Source organism: Passer domesticus, chromosome 17 (assembly GCF_036417665.1).
Source record: "Passer domesticus isolate bPasDom1 chromosome 17, bPasDom1.hap1, whole genome shotgun sequence".
Lineage (NCBI taxonomy): Eukaryota > Metazoa > Chordata > Aves > Passeriformes > Passeridae > Passer > Passer domesticus.
In genome coordinates this window covers 5,617,092-5,633,655 of record NC_087490.1, presented here as the reverse complement: position 1 = coordinate 5,633,655, position 16,564 = coordinate 5,617,092, and the positions used below count along the sequence as shown (strand labels likewise).

Sequence of the window (16,564 nt, the reverse complement as noted above, 5' to 3'; positions counted from 1 at the left end):
TCACGCCCAGAGTGGTGTTCTGCCTGTTGTAGCCTGCAAAGTGCAAAACACTTTCCGTAGCCATGGCCAGGCCAGTGTGCTGGGACAACCCTGATACCCAGTTCTGGTGTTTGTTTAGGTACTCCTGAAAAAAAACAAATCAAACTCCAAAATACTTCATTCTCTTCAAAACAAGGCAGCTCAAAAGCAAGTGCTGCATCACTGCAAACTATGGGAAACTTAATTACACACAATTGTGACAGAAGACTGTCTCTACTCATCCCTTCTGGGCATTGCTCCCCTGGCAATAAGATTTTCTGAATGTCCTCCTAAATACACAGAGTAAGACTCCTTCTTTGTTCAAAATGAATAAAGTTCTCAAGATACATGCTTAAAGGCTGTGATCTTCTCTTAAAAGAATCACTTCTGACAAAAAAAACCCCTTATGAGATGAAGGGTTTTGGACTATATGAAGAAGAGAAAGCAATTAGTTGTCCTTTCACACAAGGATAGAATCCCTTGAGGTTCTTTTGTTAGGCAAGGAAATATAAACCTCAGGTAGATTTGCAGTGTCCAAGATGTGCAAAAATCAAATTTTCACAGAAGCAGGCCCATACCTGTAGATGAGATTTTGTGACAGAGGGAGCCCATTTCATTGCCTCTTGCAGAATCATCCCACAGCGTGCAGCAAAGTCCTTGACTATGCTCTAGAATAAAAAACATCAACACAATCAGTAAAAGAAGGACATTTAACAAGAGGAACTCATCTTAAGGGTGTAATAAGTAACATAGGGAGCAAGACAGCTGTAACAACATGACACAGCTAAAATTTCTGTTAACAGTTAAATGTGTCCTTGATTAGGAAAGAACTGTCACACTTTAAGTCAAGTAAAATAGTTAAATTCAGAAAAACATAAATACTGTGTCATATCCTATTAGAAAAATCTTATCTAGGGAAGTACTTTTAAAAAATGACCATTCAGAGTAGCTCACTGATTTATCTCCAAGCCACAAAACAAGGCATTATTTCATTCTTTGATAAATCAAGGAGGGCCACTCACCTCTCTGGCTTCATGTGTGTCAGGGACTGTTATTCTGTAGGGAGCATCAGGAATGTCATAGTATGGCTGGTCCTTGTGAATGTCCTACACAGAAACAATTACCAACTCTCAGTAAGACAAAATTCATCATCACCTGACATTAGCACTCTGACAGGCAGCAAACAAGAAGCCTGGTTACCAAACCTTTTTTGCTGACATTTGCTCTCAATTAGAACATCTCTAAAAGAAACTGTTTGTATTCCAGTTTGATTTTTGGAATAAATAATTTCAAAAATCCAAAGCACTTTCCTTAACGTTAAGTATTAAAACAAATTCTATAAAGCATTTCCATATTCAAAAATTCTAGTATGTAACAGATTCAAGAAATATGGATACACATACACAGACTGGAGAGAATACAATCTGAAAACCATAATTCACACAAGACCAAACAAACCACAAACCAGAAAAACACCACCAAAATTTTATTTCAAATGAGACATTTCAACAATTATAAACCACATGTGACAACAACTTTTTAGCACTAGTTTTACTGCTTATGAAATAGGGTTGCAAAGATAATTCTTGCTTCACAGAATTCAAAATTAAGATTTTATCAATCTTAGTAGAAGGACAAAAAATCAAATTGCAAACACAATTTAGTATCAAATAAATGCAGAACAAAGCAAAAAAAAAAAAGTTCTAGGAAAGAAAAGCACTTACTGCACTAAGAGACAGAGACAGTGTCTGCAGAATATCTAGCATAGTCTTCAGCACAGTTCCACTCCACAGCAAGTGAGGAAATCTAGAGCAAGACAGAATTCAGAAATACAATAACCATGGAGAGCTGAGGAAGGCCATTATTTTATCAAGGCAGCTGCTCAAAGAGCCAACTTTATACATCCCTAGGTAAGCTCATACTCAACAGAAGCCACAGAGGCTGCCATGGCTCACAGCAGCCTGGCTTTATCCAGAGCCAAAAGCTGAGGAGAGCTATTGCACAGGAGCTGAGATTGCATTCCTATCACGGGCACTTTGCTTTGCTCCCCCATGGGAATACTAAGCAGACACACATTTTCACCAGGGGTTTCTGAGCTCAGGCTAAAAATACCATTGAATGTAATTTTTCAAGCAGACATTTCAGCAGAAATTGCAGCCAAGAAATCCACTTGACCAGTGTCACCAAGTGCCTGAGTTACCACTAAACAGTCATTGTGAAAAGAGAAACATGAACTCTATACTCACTTGTCTACCAGTCCAGATAAGTATTTGTCTGCAACTCTTCTGATCCTCTTGTGAATGTGGTTAAAATTCACCAGCAAGAACTGAGCATGTCTCTCCAGCTCTTCTTCATTCTCCTTAGTTTTAGGCTAAAAAACATGCCAAAGAGAAGTATGAAGCTCCTAAAGGAACAGACAAACTCACTTTCATAAACTGAACTGAGAACATTTATACGAATTCAAAATTTTAGTTTCCAGGAAACCTACTTTATCAGCCATCATTGTCAGGAAAGCTTCAAAGACCTTATCAGCAACAGCTATCACACACTGCATCATGCCTGAGGAATGGAGAGAAGTGACAGGTTTCATTGTCAAAATTACATTTGTTTTATAAACCAGGCTTAACAGTTAAAAAGTGTTTATGTTTACTCAGCCAATATTGAACTTGTTTCAAAACAAAACCAGTGTTCTTGGCAAGAAAAAAAGCAGCAGCAATCTGGTGAACATGATTCATTTTGTTATAGAGCTGCTTGATTTGTTTGTGCTTTGCAGGCCTGGAGATAATTTCCTCATACCTCAAAAGTCAAGAGGAAACCTAGACAAGTAAATCTTACCAGATTTGTCTTTCTGAATTGCTTTGTCTTCAAAATAGCAAAACATGACTTGGAAGCGATCTTGGTCAGTTGAACGCAGCACCCTAAGGAAGGAGAGTTTTATAAGTTGGCATCTTTGGGGTTTTGTTTGTTTCAGGTTTTGTTTATTTCAGATTTGTTTCAGGAACTTACTGATTGTTTTGCTTTAGGGTTTTTTTTCCCGTTTCACAAGTGAAAAAACTAAATATAGATAAACACAAACCTCATGTACTCTAGGCGGTAAACAGAAAGGAGATAGGTAGACATGGCAAAATCCAACTTATTGATCAAGGCTGACACTTCTGGAGGAGGATCCAAGAGATTGATGATGGTGCTCCGTAATTCATTTAATTCAGCCTAGAGATGAATACATGAAGTTATCTGAAGTGGGAGCCCTGTATTAGTTTGTGTCCTCAAACATTCGTTCACCTATTATTAACATTTCAACCTTCACAAACAATATGTCAGGATGCTTCTGCCTACAGACTCAGACCAACCTCCCCTGACTCAGCAAGTCACAATGCCTCAAATACAGAACAGAATTAAATCTGGAATCAAGCTTCTGGCAGAAATAATTGGTAATTCCCATGCAGTTATGCCAAAGAAGAAATACAATTCCTACACTAAATGCATGCAAGTCTGACCAACATCAGCACTATCCAGCTCCTGAAACTTCATGGACTTGTGCCAGTCTTTGGTGTCACAGAACTATGTATCTAGGCACAATGTAGATTTCTGTATTATTTGGGAGTCAAAGAGATTTCATAAGCCAAAAAAGCCCTTGGGCAAAATCTGTCCTGCAAAATCTATCCTACAAATTCTAGGGAGAGAGATGAATATCGGTATCAAGCCAGAGCAAACTGAACATTTCTTTAAAAGCCTGAATGTGCTGTTTTCTCTCAAATTTGTTGATTTATTTTCAGTCAGTGCCTGTTTTGTCAGGTACAAAATGGATGAAAAAACACTAAGAGGCTTCCATCTCCACAAAGACTTGGTTTCTACACCTAATCCAGGTGGTGTTGCTACTCCCCTAAACACTTGTATTAACACTCCATAAAGCTGACCCCAAGTCACCCATACATCCTGATGTCAGAAGAATAGTGTAACACAGCTGCTTTTCACTGATAGGAGGCAGGCTGAAGGGGTGTGCTATTTCAATATATCACAGGTACCACCATGTCATTTAACACTGGCAGAGGTTATGGAAGGAGGTAATGGAAGAAATGAATTCGTACAGAAGTCACGGTGTCATTCTTCATGGCAGAATTGTACTGCAGAACAGACCGGAGTGGCTCTTTGCTGGGAAATGTCAGTAATGGAGACTTGGTGGCAATTTCACACACACCTTCATACCATTCTTCTGGCCAAAGACCTGAAACAGAAGTAGAAAGAGGAAGGTGGAATGAGGGATTAAAAAAAAAATCAAGTTCCACAAAGCTACCTGCATTACCAAGCTTTGTACTACTTCTAGGGCAGATTTTTCATGCTCTAAAGCACAGACAACACACATGATCCATGTTCCAAACTTAGTAAGTATGCTTAGGTGAAGTTTCTGCTTAATTACCATTGTACCCCATGTGTCTTGTCTTCCATTTCAGGAATCTGGCTATCAAAACTGATAACTAAAGCTATTAGGAATAAAACTAAGTACAAGTTGTATTGTTCTGAATCTGACAACAAAACTGCAATAATTTAAAGAAATCCTACCAGAGAATTGTCATTTACATAAGCTGTTTGCTTTGAAGTCTCTATATGCCTGTAATTTTTCTTCCAGCTACTGGGAATGGTTTGCACACAGTTGTATTTAGATTCATCAAAAGTTTAAATGTGAGCAGCAATGCTGTCCCCTTAGAATGCAGAGTACCTGATCCTTCCACAGCAAATCCCATCAGCACCGAGTACAGCCAGAAATCACGGAACAGCTTCTGCAGCCTGGGCTTGGCCTCCTTGATGGGTGGCAAGCGTCTAGTCAGCTACCAAAGAAATAAAAATTAACATCAGAAAATGGTGGGAGTTAGAATAAGTTAATTCCACACTAAGGAATCAATTCATGTACCTTCTTTACTATGATTTACAAAAGTAATATTCTTTGTCACCTATGAAAACGAGCATTATATTGCTATTATTATACAGTAGGAATTAAGTTCTTTTTGGAGAGCTGAAAGGCTAACTTTGAGATGCCTGAAGTAAGAATTTCCTTTGTTTTACACAGGAATAACACCATGCTGGTACAGTAACCTCTGAGGAGAATACATAATATTAGTACACTATCCACTGCAGGGAAGAAGAGACCACATGGTCCTTTAAACTGTCCCAAAGACAATGCTGTGCAGCTTTGCTTGAGTGTAAAGGAACTCCAAACTAAATAAATATTAGCCAAAAGCACTTCTGGTTGCTATTGTTTATCAGCTTTGTGGAAATACATTGAGGCACCAATTGGGGATCTTTCATTGTTTGCACCCACGCACAGAATGACATCAGTTCTGAAGAATTTACTATCTAAACAAGCAAGTAAAAGAGCATTTTTTTCAACACACTTATTAAAATTCTCCTATACTTTTTGCACAAACAGCTGCTACCATTGGAGGAGCAGTATATCCTCTCAGCCAACATGATATACAATTTTAGATAAATTTATATAACAAAGATCATAATGTGTTATCCTAAAAAGAATTAAAGCACAGGCAGTGTATAAAAAGTAAAAGAAATTGTCCATTAAACCGCAAGCTTTATTCAGTATGACTGTATATTACTACTGTAAACTTTATTAACAAAATGTTACATTCTAATCTAGCTTGAAGAAGTTTTCTCTAACCACAATAACTCTCTAAGATATGAGAGCCAGCAGCACTTCAGTGAAAGCTTACATACAGCCAACTTTGGATGCATTTGTAAATCATGAGGGAGATTAGTCATTTAAAAAGGAAAAGCATGAAAAAATCTCTCTATTATAATAAAATCAGTCTGAGTTTAAGTGGTGAACAGCACTATGGTAAAAAGCTGTTTGTGCAATGGAAATCTTTGCACCACTACAACAGCAGCTGAAGAAACCCCACCACAACCTCACAGACCCCAAACACTTTTGCACTAAGATGCTCCCCCATCCCCCATTTCAGCACAAACAGCAGCTACATGGCTTTTCCTGTCATTAACAGTCAAGTTTATGTGTGTGCTTGACTTTGAAACTTCACATACACACTGATTTTTGCTCAAAGACCTTCCTCAAAAGCGAGCAAGTACCTGCAAGGCTATAAAAGTAGTTCAACAAACAACAGAGAATTCAGCAGAGATCACTAGGCAAGGGAGGGATTTTGGCTGACGAAGTAAGTTTAGCAGTGTTTGGTTTAGGGAATGTTTACTTTGGGAGATACACAAAAAACCAGCGTCAAAGTTCAGATTTAAGCCCTGCTGTTCCCTTTACTTGAGCTTTTCAACACTTCCTTCCAGTACAGTGGCTTAAAGGTAAGCTTCATTTACCTCTTCTGTGATTTTGGGTAGATCTCACCAAAGACATATAGACTGCAGAGAAGGGGGATGTTTTGCCTGTGTAAGTGCAGCTGAGCAATAACTTTACTTTGGTGAAGATGAGAACGTAAAGTTGGGAATACAGACAGCAAATTCTGCTGTGCCAAGAGCAGAAAATGTTTATCAATGGTTACTGGACAGAGTATCTCAGCCCTAAGGGCCTGACTTCTGGGGGCGGGGAAAAAACAAATGAATTTATGGGGAAACAATAAGAAAAAGACTGACTTGAGATACTCAGTCACAGTGTAAAACAAATTCATAAGTGTCTTATTTGGATACTTTCTGCAAAACAATGTATTTTTTATATGGAAGGATCACCTTAAATGGTTTCAGGATTTAAAGCAGATTAGTCTGGGGGAGAGTTTCAAAAACTAATCTGTCAGCTCAGTTATTTCAATCCTGTTACAACATGTTTGAAAATATTTTCCTTCAAGGTTTCATTCACTGATACACAGGTCAGTGAACAGGTACAGCTATGTGAACCTTTATACTTTACACAACAACTCTCTTTGCTAATTTAAAAAGCATTTTAATCAACATCTTAGCAAGATTTTTGTTTTAATTGTATTCAGTATTTTGCGCTATATTATATTGTAAATAACTGTCTTTTACTCAAGAAAGTGTATCAATTGAGATTAACTTTATAAATTTGTGAAATAACTTTATAGTTAAGTCTGAGCAAAACCCCAGGCCCGGCATTCAGACACCCATGCAGTTGCAGCCGACAGATCTATTGAACACCTACATTTTGATCTCTGACTGTCACAGGAGGCAATTACACTTTTTCATATATTTTTAAGATCACTTTAATTACTGCACCCAATATTATGGTGAAAAGTCTCTTAGACCTACTTGTTGGTGGAGGGTATTACAGCTGAGTAAGTCTGATGGATTCTCTTCAAATACATACTGAAGAAAATTCTTGATTTAAAAAATAATTTAAAAATGTAATAGTCCAATACTCAGTAGATGAAGAGATTGATTAAGTTTCCTTTAGAAAAATGGAGGTTCTACTTAAATGTATTCTCAAATAAAAGAGGTGAGGTTACAAATCTAGAACTGGTATCACAATAACCCTAGAGAAACAAAGCTCTGAAGGGAGCCCACGAGACTTCACATCATGAAGAAAACACAGTGCACTACGAGTTCTGCAGTGCTACACAAAAGTGAAACAAAACACAACTAAGCCAAAAGCAGAATCAAGCCAATCCATTACAAAAGTGGCAGATTTAACAGAGAGCTGCAGCAAGGGTGCACAGACATTGAGCAACACACCCGAGTAAGGCCAGGAGTGGGCCAGGCCAGACGTTTATGCCCAAGAGTCCCCCCAGTGCAGTCCCACTAGTGGCACTCAGTGCAAACACACGTCTTTCTACATGCCTGGATCACCCTTATTCACCAAACTGCTGCCTTGCTTCTCCAAAATACTCCTGCAAAACTTCCATTTTTGTTGTAGCTACAGGATGTTTGTTTTTCAAATTTTTCAGTACATGTCAGCCTTCTGGCATGTTTCTGCAGGGGACTGGATCAGGAGTCCCTGTTCTTCGCACCAAGCTCAAATCTTCAAACTTAACTTCATGTTGTATTTTCAGCACACACTACTCACACAGTTAGTGCACAGTTTAAGTGTAACAGTTTAAAATAAAGGGTCCCACATATTCTGAGTAATGAGTTTGTAACTGTTGAAATATGCCAGTAATGACTATTTGTATGGGAGGAGGTCACCCAACTTTGGCAGGCTGGAGGCATTGTGTAAGCAAAACCAATTACCAGTAAAACAGATTTACCCATCTAATTGACATCTGTTCCACTAAAATACAGTGCTATCAAATAGGGTAACTATAGATCTTCTGCTGCCACAGAAATCAGCATGAACCTAAAATCAGGGAATAGGTAACTAAAATTCAATTACCCCTGACTCTCTCAACTGTGTTATCTTGTTTTCCAGGATTTCACCAGTCAGAATGAAGTTCCTACTTCAATTGCTTGCCCTTACTCTCATCATAACCTCCACATTTTGCGGAGTCAAGGATGTCACTGAGCATTTTGAAAGCCTCAAAGGTGCACAGCCACACGAAAATGGGACTTACATGCCAAACCTACCCCTCGAGTTCCACAGGGAAAACACCATCACTAATGACTTGATTCCTGAAGAGGAGGAGGAAGAGGACTACCTAGACCTTGACAAGATACTCAGTGAAGATGACTACAGTGATGTTATTGATGCTGCCCCACACATGGTTTCTGAAGTTCAACAAGGAAATATTCTTGAACTATTCCAAGGCAAAACCAGAATCCAGCGCCTCAATATCCTCAATGCAAACTTTGGCTTCAACCTGTACCGCAGCGTGGCAGACCAGGCCAGCTCCTCAGACAATATTATCATGGCTCCTGTTGGTATTTCCACTGCAATGGCTATGATTTCCCTGGGTCTGAAGGATCAAACCCAGCAGGAAGTGTTATCAGTTCTTGGTTTCCAAGACTTCATTAATGCCAGCAGCAAATACGAGCTCATGACCGTGCACAACCTCTTCCGCAAACTCACCCATCGGCTCTTCAGGCGCAACTTTGGCTACACGCTGAGGTCTGTCAATGACCTTTATATCCATAAAGACTTTTCTGTTCTCAATGATTTCAAAACCAATATGAAAACATACTACTTTGCTGATGCCCAAGCAGCTGATTTCTCAGATCCCAGCTTCATAGCCAAAACCAACGAACGCATCTTGAAGCTGACCAAGGGATTAATAAAGGAAGCTCTTGTGAATATAAACCCTACAACACTGATGATGATTCTTAACTGCCTTTATTTTAAAGGTAAGACTCTATTATTTCAATCTTAGTGATGGATTTTCTCAGTTTGCAATGCACTGCCATATGTCATTAGAAATCCCAGACAGAACTTAAGTCTAATGTACACTACAAAAAACCTACTGACTCCCTCATTAGGAATCTGTATTATTAGCCCATTTTTGCCTGTTCTGTAGCACAACAATGCTCTGAAGTTAGTGGGTATTGCATACTTAGAGCAAATGCTTACTACTTCCAAAACCTTAATGAATCACAGTGAGACAGAAAAACAACATATCAATGCAGAATAGCCCCAGAGAGCATAAGCTTTGTAGAAGTATCAGATGGGGAGGTACAGATGCACATGCCAGTCATTAGTCACATCCAGTCTTGGTGTCACTGAAATGCTACAGGTTGATTTCAGTCAAAGCATTTAACATCTCTGAAGTATTCAAGACTCATATAAATGACTACAAAGAATTTCAGCTTGAAGGAAGCAATTTTTTAATATGATCAGAGTGTGATCCTTGTCAACAAGTCCATATAGGGGACCTAAGAGAATAACCAAAACAATGCTCTTCTACAGCTAAAACCAAACACATTCACTACATGGAGTATCTCAGTTAATTCAGCATGAATGGTCTGCTGATATGGACTCCCTCATGTATTAGTAAAGGCTGAACAGATAAAGAGCCTTTAAATAAAGACTCTACAATAGATTCTTATTTGAAACCCTTATTTTCAATGTCTTTACATTTAAACTAAGGGCTTGAGGTGAGATTTTTAAGATAAGTTATCTGTCTCAGGTTGAAAGTTTGTTAGTTTTTCATCCAGCTTTTAAAATCATATTAAATGAGCAAGAGATGGGAGGTGCCAATGAAAGAAGAACTGAGGATAAAAGGAAATCTGTTACAGACTTTTTAAGATTAAAATCAGGTGACTTAAAACAGGGGTAAGGAAAGACAAATCAGTCCAAAAGCGTAACAGTGTTTGCAAGTACAACACACTCCTTTCCATAATCCATAAAGGAGTTTATTTTTCCCCAGATGTCCCTGCTTCCAGGAAACAAAGGCCTCTCTTACACCTGCCATCTCAGCAGGTTATAGAAGCTATAAATGTGCCTTTTCCCACTCACTTGCTAGGAATGACTTCCTTGAATAATGCCACTTACTCCTAAGAGAATCTGAAGCAATCATTAGCATAAAATTCAGTAATCTCCTATTCTCAGGCACCATCCAAGAGGCACTCATTTGTATTCTTGACTACATCCCTGATGATCACATCATACCAAATACAGGGCTTTACTGCCTGTTAAAACATCCTAAGAAAAGGACTAGACAAAGTGAAACAGATATTTTTTTTTTCATAATTTGGTGAAATTTGAAATACCTTTTTGTTTCACTCTGAAATTATTAAATAATTGTGCCATCTCAAAATAACAAAAACACCACAAAAATAGACAGCTATGGTATTGGTACTCTTGAGTCATCAAGATCAAAAAGACTTCAGTATTTTTCTTTTTCCCATGAAATCCTCTTAGTCCCAATTACCTTGGTGCCATCTGCTGAAGGCTGTAATTTCTAACTCTCAAAACCAGGATCAATTCTCTACTGCTCTCATTCTTTTGTCTTACAGTGACAGTCTCCTGGGAATACAACTTTGAGTGGAACTGAATTTTTTAAAAGCGAGTTCTGCTCCTAGGTTTCTTAGTTTCCCCACTACTCCTTCTAACATGCTGAATTTTGTCCATATCTTTCCATTTGCACTGCTTGTACCACTGCAGAAAAGCTCTGCTAAGCCCCCAGAACTAAGAAGACTGTAGGCATTTCCAGATATACAGAGATGCTCAGTACCAGTAAGACTGAGTAATGGGATACGTGACAAACACTGTGAGGTTTCATCCTCCTTTTACATTAAAGACCATCAAGAAACTATTGGAAACTATGCTGGTAAGAAGCCCATTTTATCCTGTACACATGCCCAGCCTTCCCCCCATTCAGCACAGCTCTGAGGAATCATTTATGAGCTTCCTACCAAGCAGGACCTGGCTACTTTAGCCATGGCAGTTTTGGTAACTGACAAATGTTGACAGGTCCAAAACGTCCTGATTTCTTCTGAGATTCCAGTCACAAGTGCAAAAAAGGAGTCACTCAGTGGAGACATCTGCCACCACAGATGGATCCAAAAGACATCTTGGGGAAGATTCAAAACAGAAAGTCACAGAAGTCATAAAGTGCCAGCTGGTTTCAGCTGGACACACAGCTCCTGCTGGGGATCAGTATTCTACCCCAGGACAAACACATTTGCAAAACTGAATCCAAGAAAAATGTTCCCCAGCTCCTCTCTTTCACTAGGAAGAGCTGATCCTGTCTCCCCCCCTTCAGTGGATGGCAGAGCTGCTGAAGCTGCCCTGGCCCACAGCAGCCCCCGTGTCAATGGCCAGCTGGAGTCCTTCATCTGTGCATTCTGCTCCCTGCAAAACAGCCAGATATTGGGTTTTCCTTGGAAGTGAGACTATTTGTTTGGGAATAGCATAATCCATTTTATACTCCATACCTTTCAGACTACTAACCACAGTCTGATCACGTCTCAAACTGATCCCCATCAGCCTGACATGTGTAGGAACTATGGGAATGAAAGATAGACTTAAGGCTTTTCTTTTCTTATTCACAGTAAATCTGGCAAAGTCAGACTAAAGAACCAATTAAGGTTATATTGCAGGCTCTGCACACAGTCACAGTCACATTGCTCACATACTTGCTTGCCAATGATGATCTAAATTCCTGAGTTTCTACAGGAAATACTAGTAACCCTACTTCCAGCTTTGTCTGCCCCTTAAGAAATGATGTTTATTCCAGAGCCACAGTTCTATAAAAGACCAATAGAACACTGCATTTAAAAAACCTTCTTTCAAACAGTTAATAAATATTTCTGGTATCCAGAGTATCTCCACATAAAAAGCTTCAAACCCTGATGGCAAAGCTTTCTGGGCTGCAAAATGTGTTGGACTGCATTATTTGGACATAAACTTGTCAGATTTCAGCACATCTACAGGAGCCATCAAACTGGACCACAGAATTAAGCAGTCAACACCCCAATTCTTCAGGTTAAGACAGAAAATGAACCATTCTAAACAGACTAAGGTAACACAATGCTTTCAGCATAGCATCTTTTATGACCTTATGCAAAATGAATCCAGTCCTTGCTTAACTTGGTACATCACTAATGTTCTCCAAGCAGGTGCCTTCACAACTGGATTCAAGCATCACATCTCTTTAAAAACTCAACTGGGTCAGGTGTTCTGCTAGAGGCAAACCCGATAAAATTCTTTACATCTGTTTAAATTTTGAGGTTCTTTACAAGGAAAAATAATACACACCAACCAAATTCTTATTTCTGGTTTGTGTTTACCTGCTTTTGTAATTCAAGACAAATGTTAAGTTAGAAAGCCAGGAATTTTGAAGTCACTTTAAAACTTGTCTTCTAATTCAAGCTTCACTGAAATCAACAATCTCCTACAGCAAATCCCAATCCACCTGACTTAAAGCTTAGTGTAGATCTATTCTGGGAACATTTAATTAAACAGCCAGCTAGGGGTTTATTTCTCTTCTGCCTTGTGTGAACAGGAACTTGGGAGAACAAGTTTCCAGTGGAAATGACCACGAAGAGGAGTTTCCGGCTGAACGAGAAGCAGACGGTGAAGGTGCCCATGATGCAGACCAAGGGCACCTTCCTGGCTGCTGCTGACCCTGAGCTGGACTGCAGCATCATCCAGCTGCCCTTCGTGGGCAACATCAGCATGCTCGTGGTGCTCCCCCACAAACTGGCTGGCATGAAAGCCCTCGAAAAGCAGATCACACCTCAAGTGGTAGAAAAGTGGCAGAAGAGCATGACAAACAGGTATCTGCTGAAAAGCACATCTTGGTAAAGTCTTAATGTGTTTTCTTGATGAGACTGAGGAGGGTAAGTAAAGTATGCAGAGGATAATATATTTTGATAAAAAATAGGAAACAAAACCTCCAAAAATTTGATTTATTGAATTAAAAATCAGGACTGGTGATCTCTCATAATTTAAATACCACCAAGAAATCAAGGATGATTGAGGTAGAAAATTGTAATGAAGTTTCAAAATTCCTTCTATTGAGTATTTAATGATGTAGATTTAAAGAAAACATTTTTACTGATAAAGTTTACAATGAGAAGGAAAAACAGGACTGTGAAATAACATTATTCTGAACTAATAATCTTAGTCACATCAGCCTATGTTCTGTTCAGCACTGAGCATTTCAACAGAGCTGTGTGTCAAGGAACACATTCCATAATCAAAGGACATCACATTCAGGGGAGAGGAAAAATAATAAAGCCTCCCTTGAGAAAGATGACAGGTATCTGTCTTCAGACTTGATCAAAGGAGATGATTTGATGTGCTATCCAGGAATTCAACCTATTTCTGTTCTACACAATAAGTGACAATTCTCCAGTTTAGTGCTTCAGAAAATCTGACAGCTCGACACTTGTTACAAGCATGCACTGAACTGCTCAAAGTCACATACCTTAGATACATAAATAATGCAAATCATTATAAATGAAGTATCAAATTGGCAAACAAACTGTTTTCACAGGGGAATTAATTTGTTAAAGCACAGTTTTAAAAGTCATGATGCTCAAGCTTTGAAAGCAAAAATACAGTCCTGTATATTTGTGTTCTGCTTGCTGAAGACAGCAAAAAATCCAAACCACCACAGCTCTGTAGAGCAAAGGAGTCATGCACATAAATATCTGCTCAATCATTTTTCCTTTTTGCGTTTATTTTTACTAGAACAAGAGAAGTAGTTCTGCCTAAATTTAAGCTGGAGAAGACTTATAATTTGATTGATTATCTGAGATCCATGGGAATAGAAGAACTATTCAATGGAAAAGGAGACTACTCTGGTATATCAGATGAGAAGATCACCATTGACAGGGTATTTACTCCTCACTTCACCTTCTCTCTGATTAAACTCTATCGCCCAATAACATGGCAGCTCAGTAATAATATTATACAGTAAGCTAAAACAAGATTTTTTCCTCATCTCTTCTGGAGGACAGAGGAGGGAGGGCTATGGGTTTGTCCTTGTCTATGCAATAATGAAGCACATGTTTAATCAGATGCAAAGGCACTAAGAGTGCTGTGGTCAGTCAGGAACAGGCTCCTCCACAGAACAAACCCCAAAGGTTTTTGGTGCTGTGCAGGGTGACCAGCAGGGGTGCGGGACATGGAGCAGGGAAGGCTGTGAGCACATGCACTTAGGAGAGCCTCAATTTCTCCCATTTGTTTTCCTGTTTTGTTTGTCTGAACAGTTCAATCACCAAGGCACAATCACAGTGAACGAGGAGGGCACAGAGGCTGCAGCAATAACCACGGTGGGCTTCATGCCCCTCTCCACTCAGATCCGCTTTGTGGTGGACCGCCCGTTTCTGTTCCTGATCTACGAGCACCGCACCAGCTGCCTGCTGTTCATGGGCAGAGTTGCCAACCCAGCCACATCTTAAAAGCAGGGAAGAGCCTCCAACACTCTGTCACACATGGGCTGTATGTTATGTTAAAATACCAGTATCATAAAGGAAAATTTATTGTCGTATTAGCCAATACAAAAGTCACTGGTATAAAAAGAAAACGTATTATCTACAGGTAGTTTCTCATGGATGGACTCACAGCAGCAGATAATTTGTCTGCAATTAATGCCATGTACTGATACAAGTGTATTACTAGTGAAAAAAAAATTTAAAAAATCACAAAGTGCCTTACACTTTGTGTTTTGCAACAGTGCATAAAATGTAATCAATAAAGTATTTAGACTATCTGGAGTCTTGAAATCTAGCTCTAAATTTGTGCTAGGATGTCTATTATGATAAACAGAACTAAAGAAATCCTGAATACCTGAGCAGCCATAGACACCTAAGTCTCTTCTGGGCATTTTGCACAATCTAACTTGAAACAGATCAAATGCTTCCATTCTTTCTTTTGCTTGCATCATTTAATGTTCAGTGAACACACACAATGTGTATTAACATTCAGACTGATGCACACAAATGCTGCAGAATATCACTCTCTCCTTGGTACAAGGAACAGAGCTGCACCATACATTCAAATTATTAAAGACAATGAACATGCCTCTGCATACCTTACTTTACACCATAGCTTTTAAAAAAATGTGCCTCAATCCAGTGAGAGTATTTTTATTACTTTCTGCAGTATCAAATACTGTATCAGTATATCTATATACATCATAAGTTTGACTTATGTTATCAAAAACACACAAGTAACCTTTAAACCAACCATTATTTTAAGAATTAGGAATTTTCTTAAAAAGGTGTTTTTCCAGTATGAAGTTTAACTTGTTGATTTAATTTTGCTTTTATATACTACTGCTTGTGATTTTGCATCTACTCCAGTGATATGCTCCATACACAAAGCTTTTCCACCTGCCAGCCAGTGAAATACTGGAATTAGATGATGATGAATGATGAAGAGCTGACACTGAATAGGAAACTCAGATGTTTTCCCCTATTCATGTCTTTTAAGCTCATCAGGTGACAGTCAATTTTCAGTACTGGAAGTGCACAACAGAAATTAACATTCATATACACATTTTATTGTTTTATCTGTATGCAAAAAGGAGAGCATATACAAAAAAGAAAAGCATAGGCAAAAGCTTAAATATTCATGCCCTAGGTTTAATTAGTCTATCAATGATTGAATGAGCTGGAGCATCTGCAATACTGGTTTATGGGGACTTGAGTAAAGACAATTATTCAAGGCAAAGAGGTCAAGCAGAAAGCAAATCAGCTACTGCTCAAAACTCATGATCTTCATACATTGTGCAAGAAAGTCAAATATTTGCTTCAACAACTAGAATGTAACCATTAACTCTTGCTTCAGATTCTGGCACTATCTGACTGCATTTAAAGGTCACATTGGTTAAGAAAAATGCAGTTATCCCCAGCTATTCAGAACAAATATATCATCAGTAAGAATTTGGAACAGGAAAGTAATTCTGTAACTTATACATTAAGTCTCTAATAAGCACTAATCTTCTCTCAATATGCAAGGAATGGTCCTGCTTTCACTCAAATCAGCATCACTGACAGCTGAAAAATGCCAACCACTAGAACATCTCAATGCAGGACCAGCTGGCTCATGCAAAACCTGAGCAACCATTGAATAACAGCGATCCAAGACATTTATAAACACATTTCTTTCAAGTCAGGAACTAGTCCTTGTGATCACTGCTGGATTTGGGGAGGGCTGATGTACAAAACCAGTGGAAGAGGTATGGGAAGGAGAGGAACAGTCCACTGACCTTTAACTAGTGCTAACTTTAGACTCTTCTCTTTG

At 38.8% G+C, this 16,564-nt stretch overlaps 2 protein-coding genes across 3 annotated transcripts in view; one reads left to right on the top strand and one right to left on the bottom strand.

Annotated features, from left to right (window-relative positions):
- Positions 1-16,564, bottom strand: part of PI4KA (phosphatidylinositol 4-kinase alpha) — a 53,607-nt gene that overhangs the window by 17,707 nt on the left and 19,336 nt on the right. For both annotated transcript variants that reach the window (XM_064393122.1, XM_064393123.1), the window contains exons 20-29: positions 4,736-4,844; positions 4,107-4,243; positions 3,095-3,228; positions 2,854-2,936; positions 2,507-2,577; positions 2,265-2,389; positions 1,743-1,824; positions 1,041-1,124; positions 597-686; positions 5-124 (exon numbers count right to left, since the gene is read on the bottom strand). In XM_064393122.1, coding sequence (XP_064249192.1) covers positions 5-124; positions 597-686; positions 1,041-1,124; positions 1,743-1,824; positions 2,265-2,389; positions 2,507-2,577; positions 2,854-2,936; positions 3,095-3,228; positions 4,107-4,243; positions 4,736-4,844 — 1,035 coding nt within the window. The remainder of the gene's footprint in view (positions 1-4; positions 125-596; positions 687-1,040; positions 1,125-1,742; positions 1,825-2,264; positions 2,390-2,506; positions 2,578-2,853; positions 2,937-3,094; positions 3,229-4,106; positions 4,244-4,735; positions 4,845-16,564) is intronic.
- On the top strand, positions 6,194-14,869 carry SERPIND1 (serpin family D member 1). Its single transcript, XM_064393125.1, has 5 exons — positions 6,194-6,333; positions 8,345-9,213; positions 12,813-13,086; positions 14,006-14,150; positions 14,527-14,869. The coding sequence occupies exons 2-5, from the start codon at positions 8,361-8,363 to the stop codon at positions 14,716-14,718; spliced, it is 1,464 nt and encodes a 487-aa protein (XP_064249195.1). The 5' UTR covers positions 6,194-6,333; positions 8,345-8,360; the 3' UTR covers positions 14,719-14,869.

What these genes read in the sequence shown, in the direction of transcription:
- SERPIND1 (XM_064393125.1), top strand. Translation starts at nt 8,361, where the DNA reads ATGAAGTTCCTACTTCAATTGCTTGCCCTTACTCTCATCATAACCTCC. An exon ending in TAACTGCCTTTATTTTAAAG is followed by an intron (nt 9,214 to 12,812) that starts GTAAGACTCTAT and finishes TTGTGTGAACAG; the next exon opens with GAACTTGGGAGAACAAGTTT. An exon ending in CAGAAGAGCATGACAAACAG is followed by an intron (nt 13,087 to 14,005) that starts GTATCTGCTGAA and finishes TATTTTTACTAG; the next exon opens with AACAAGAGAAGTAGTTCTGC.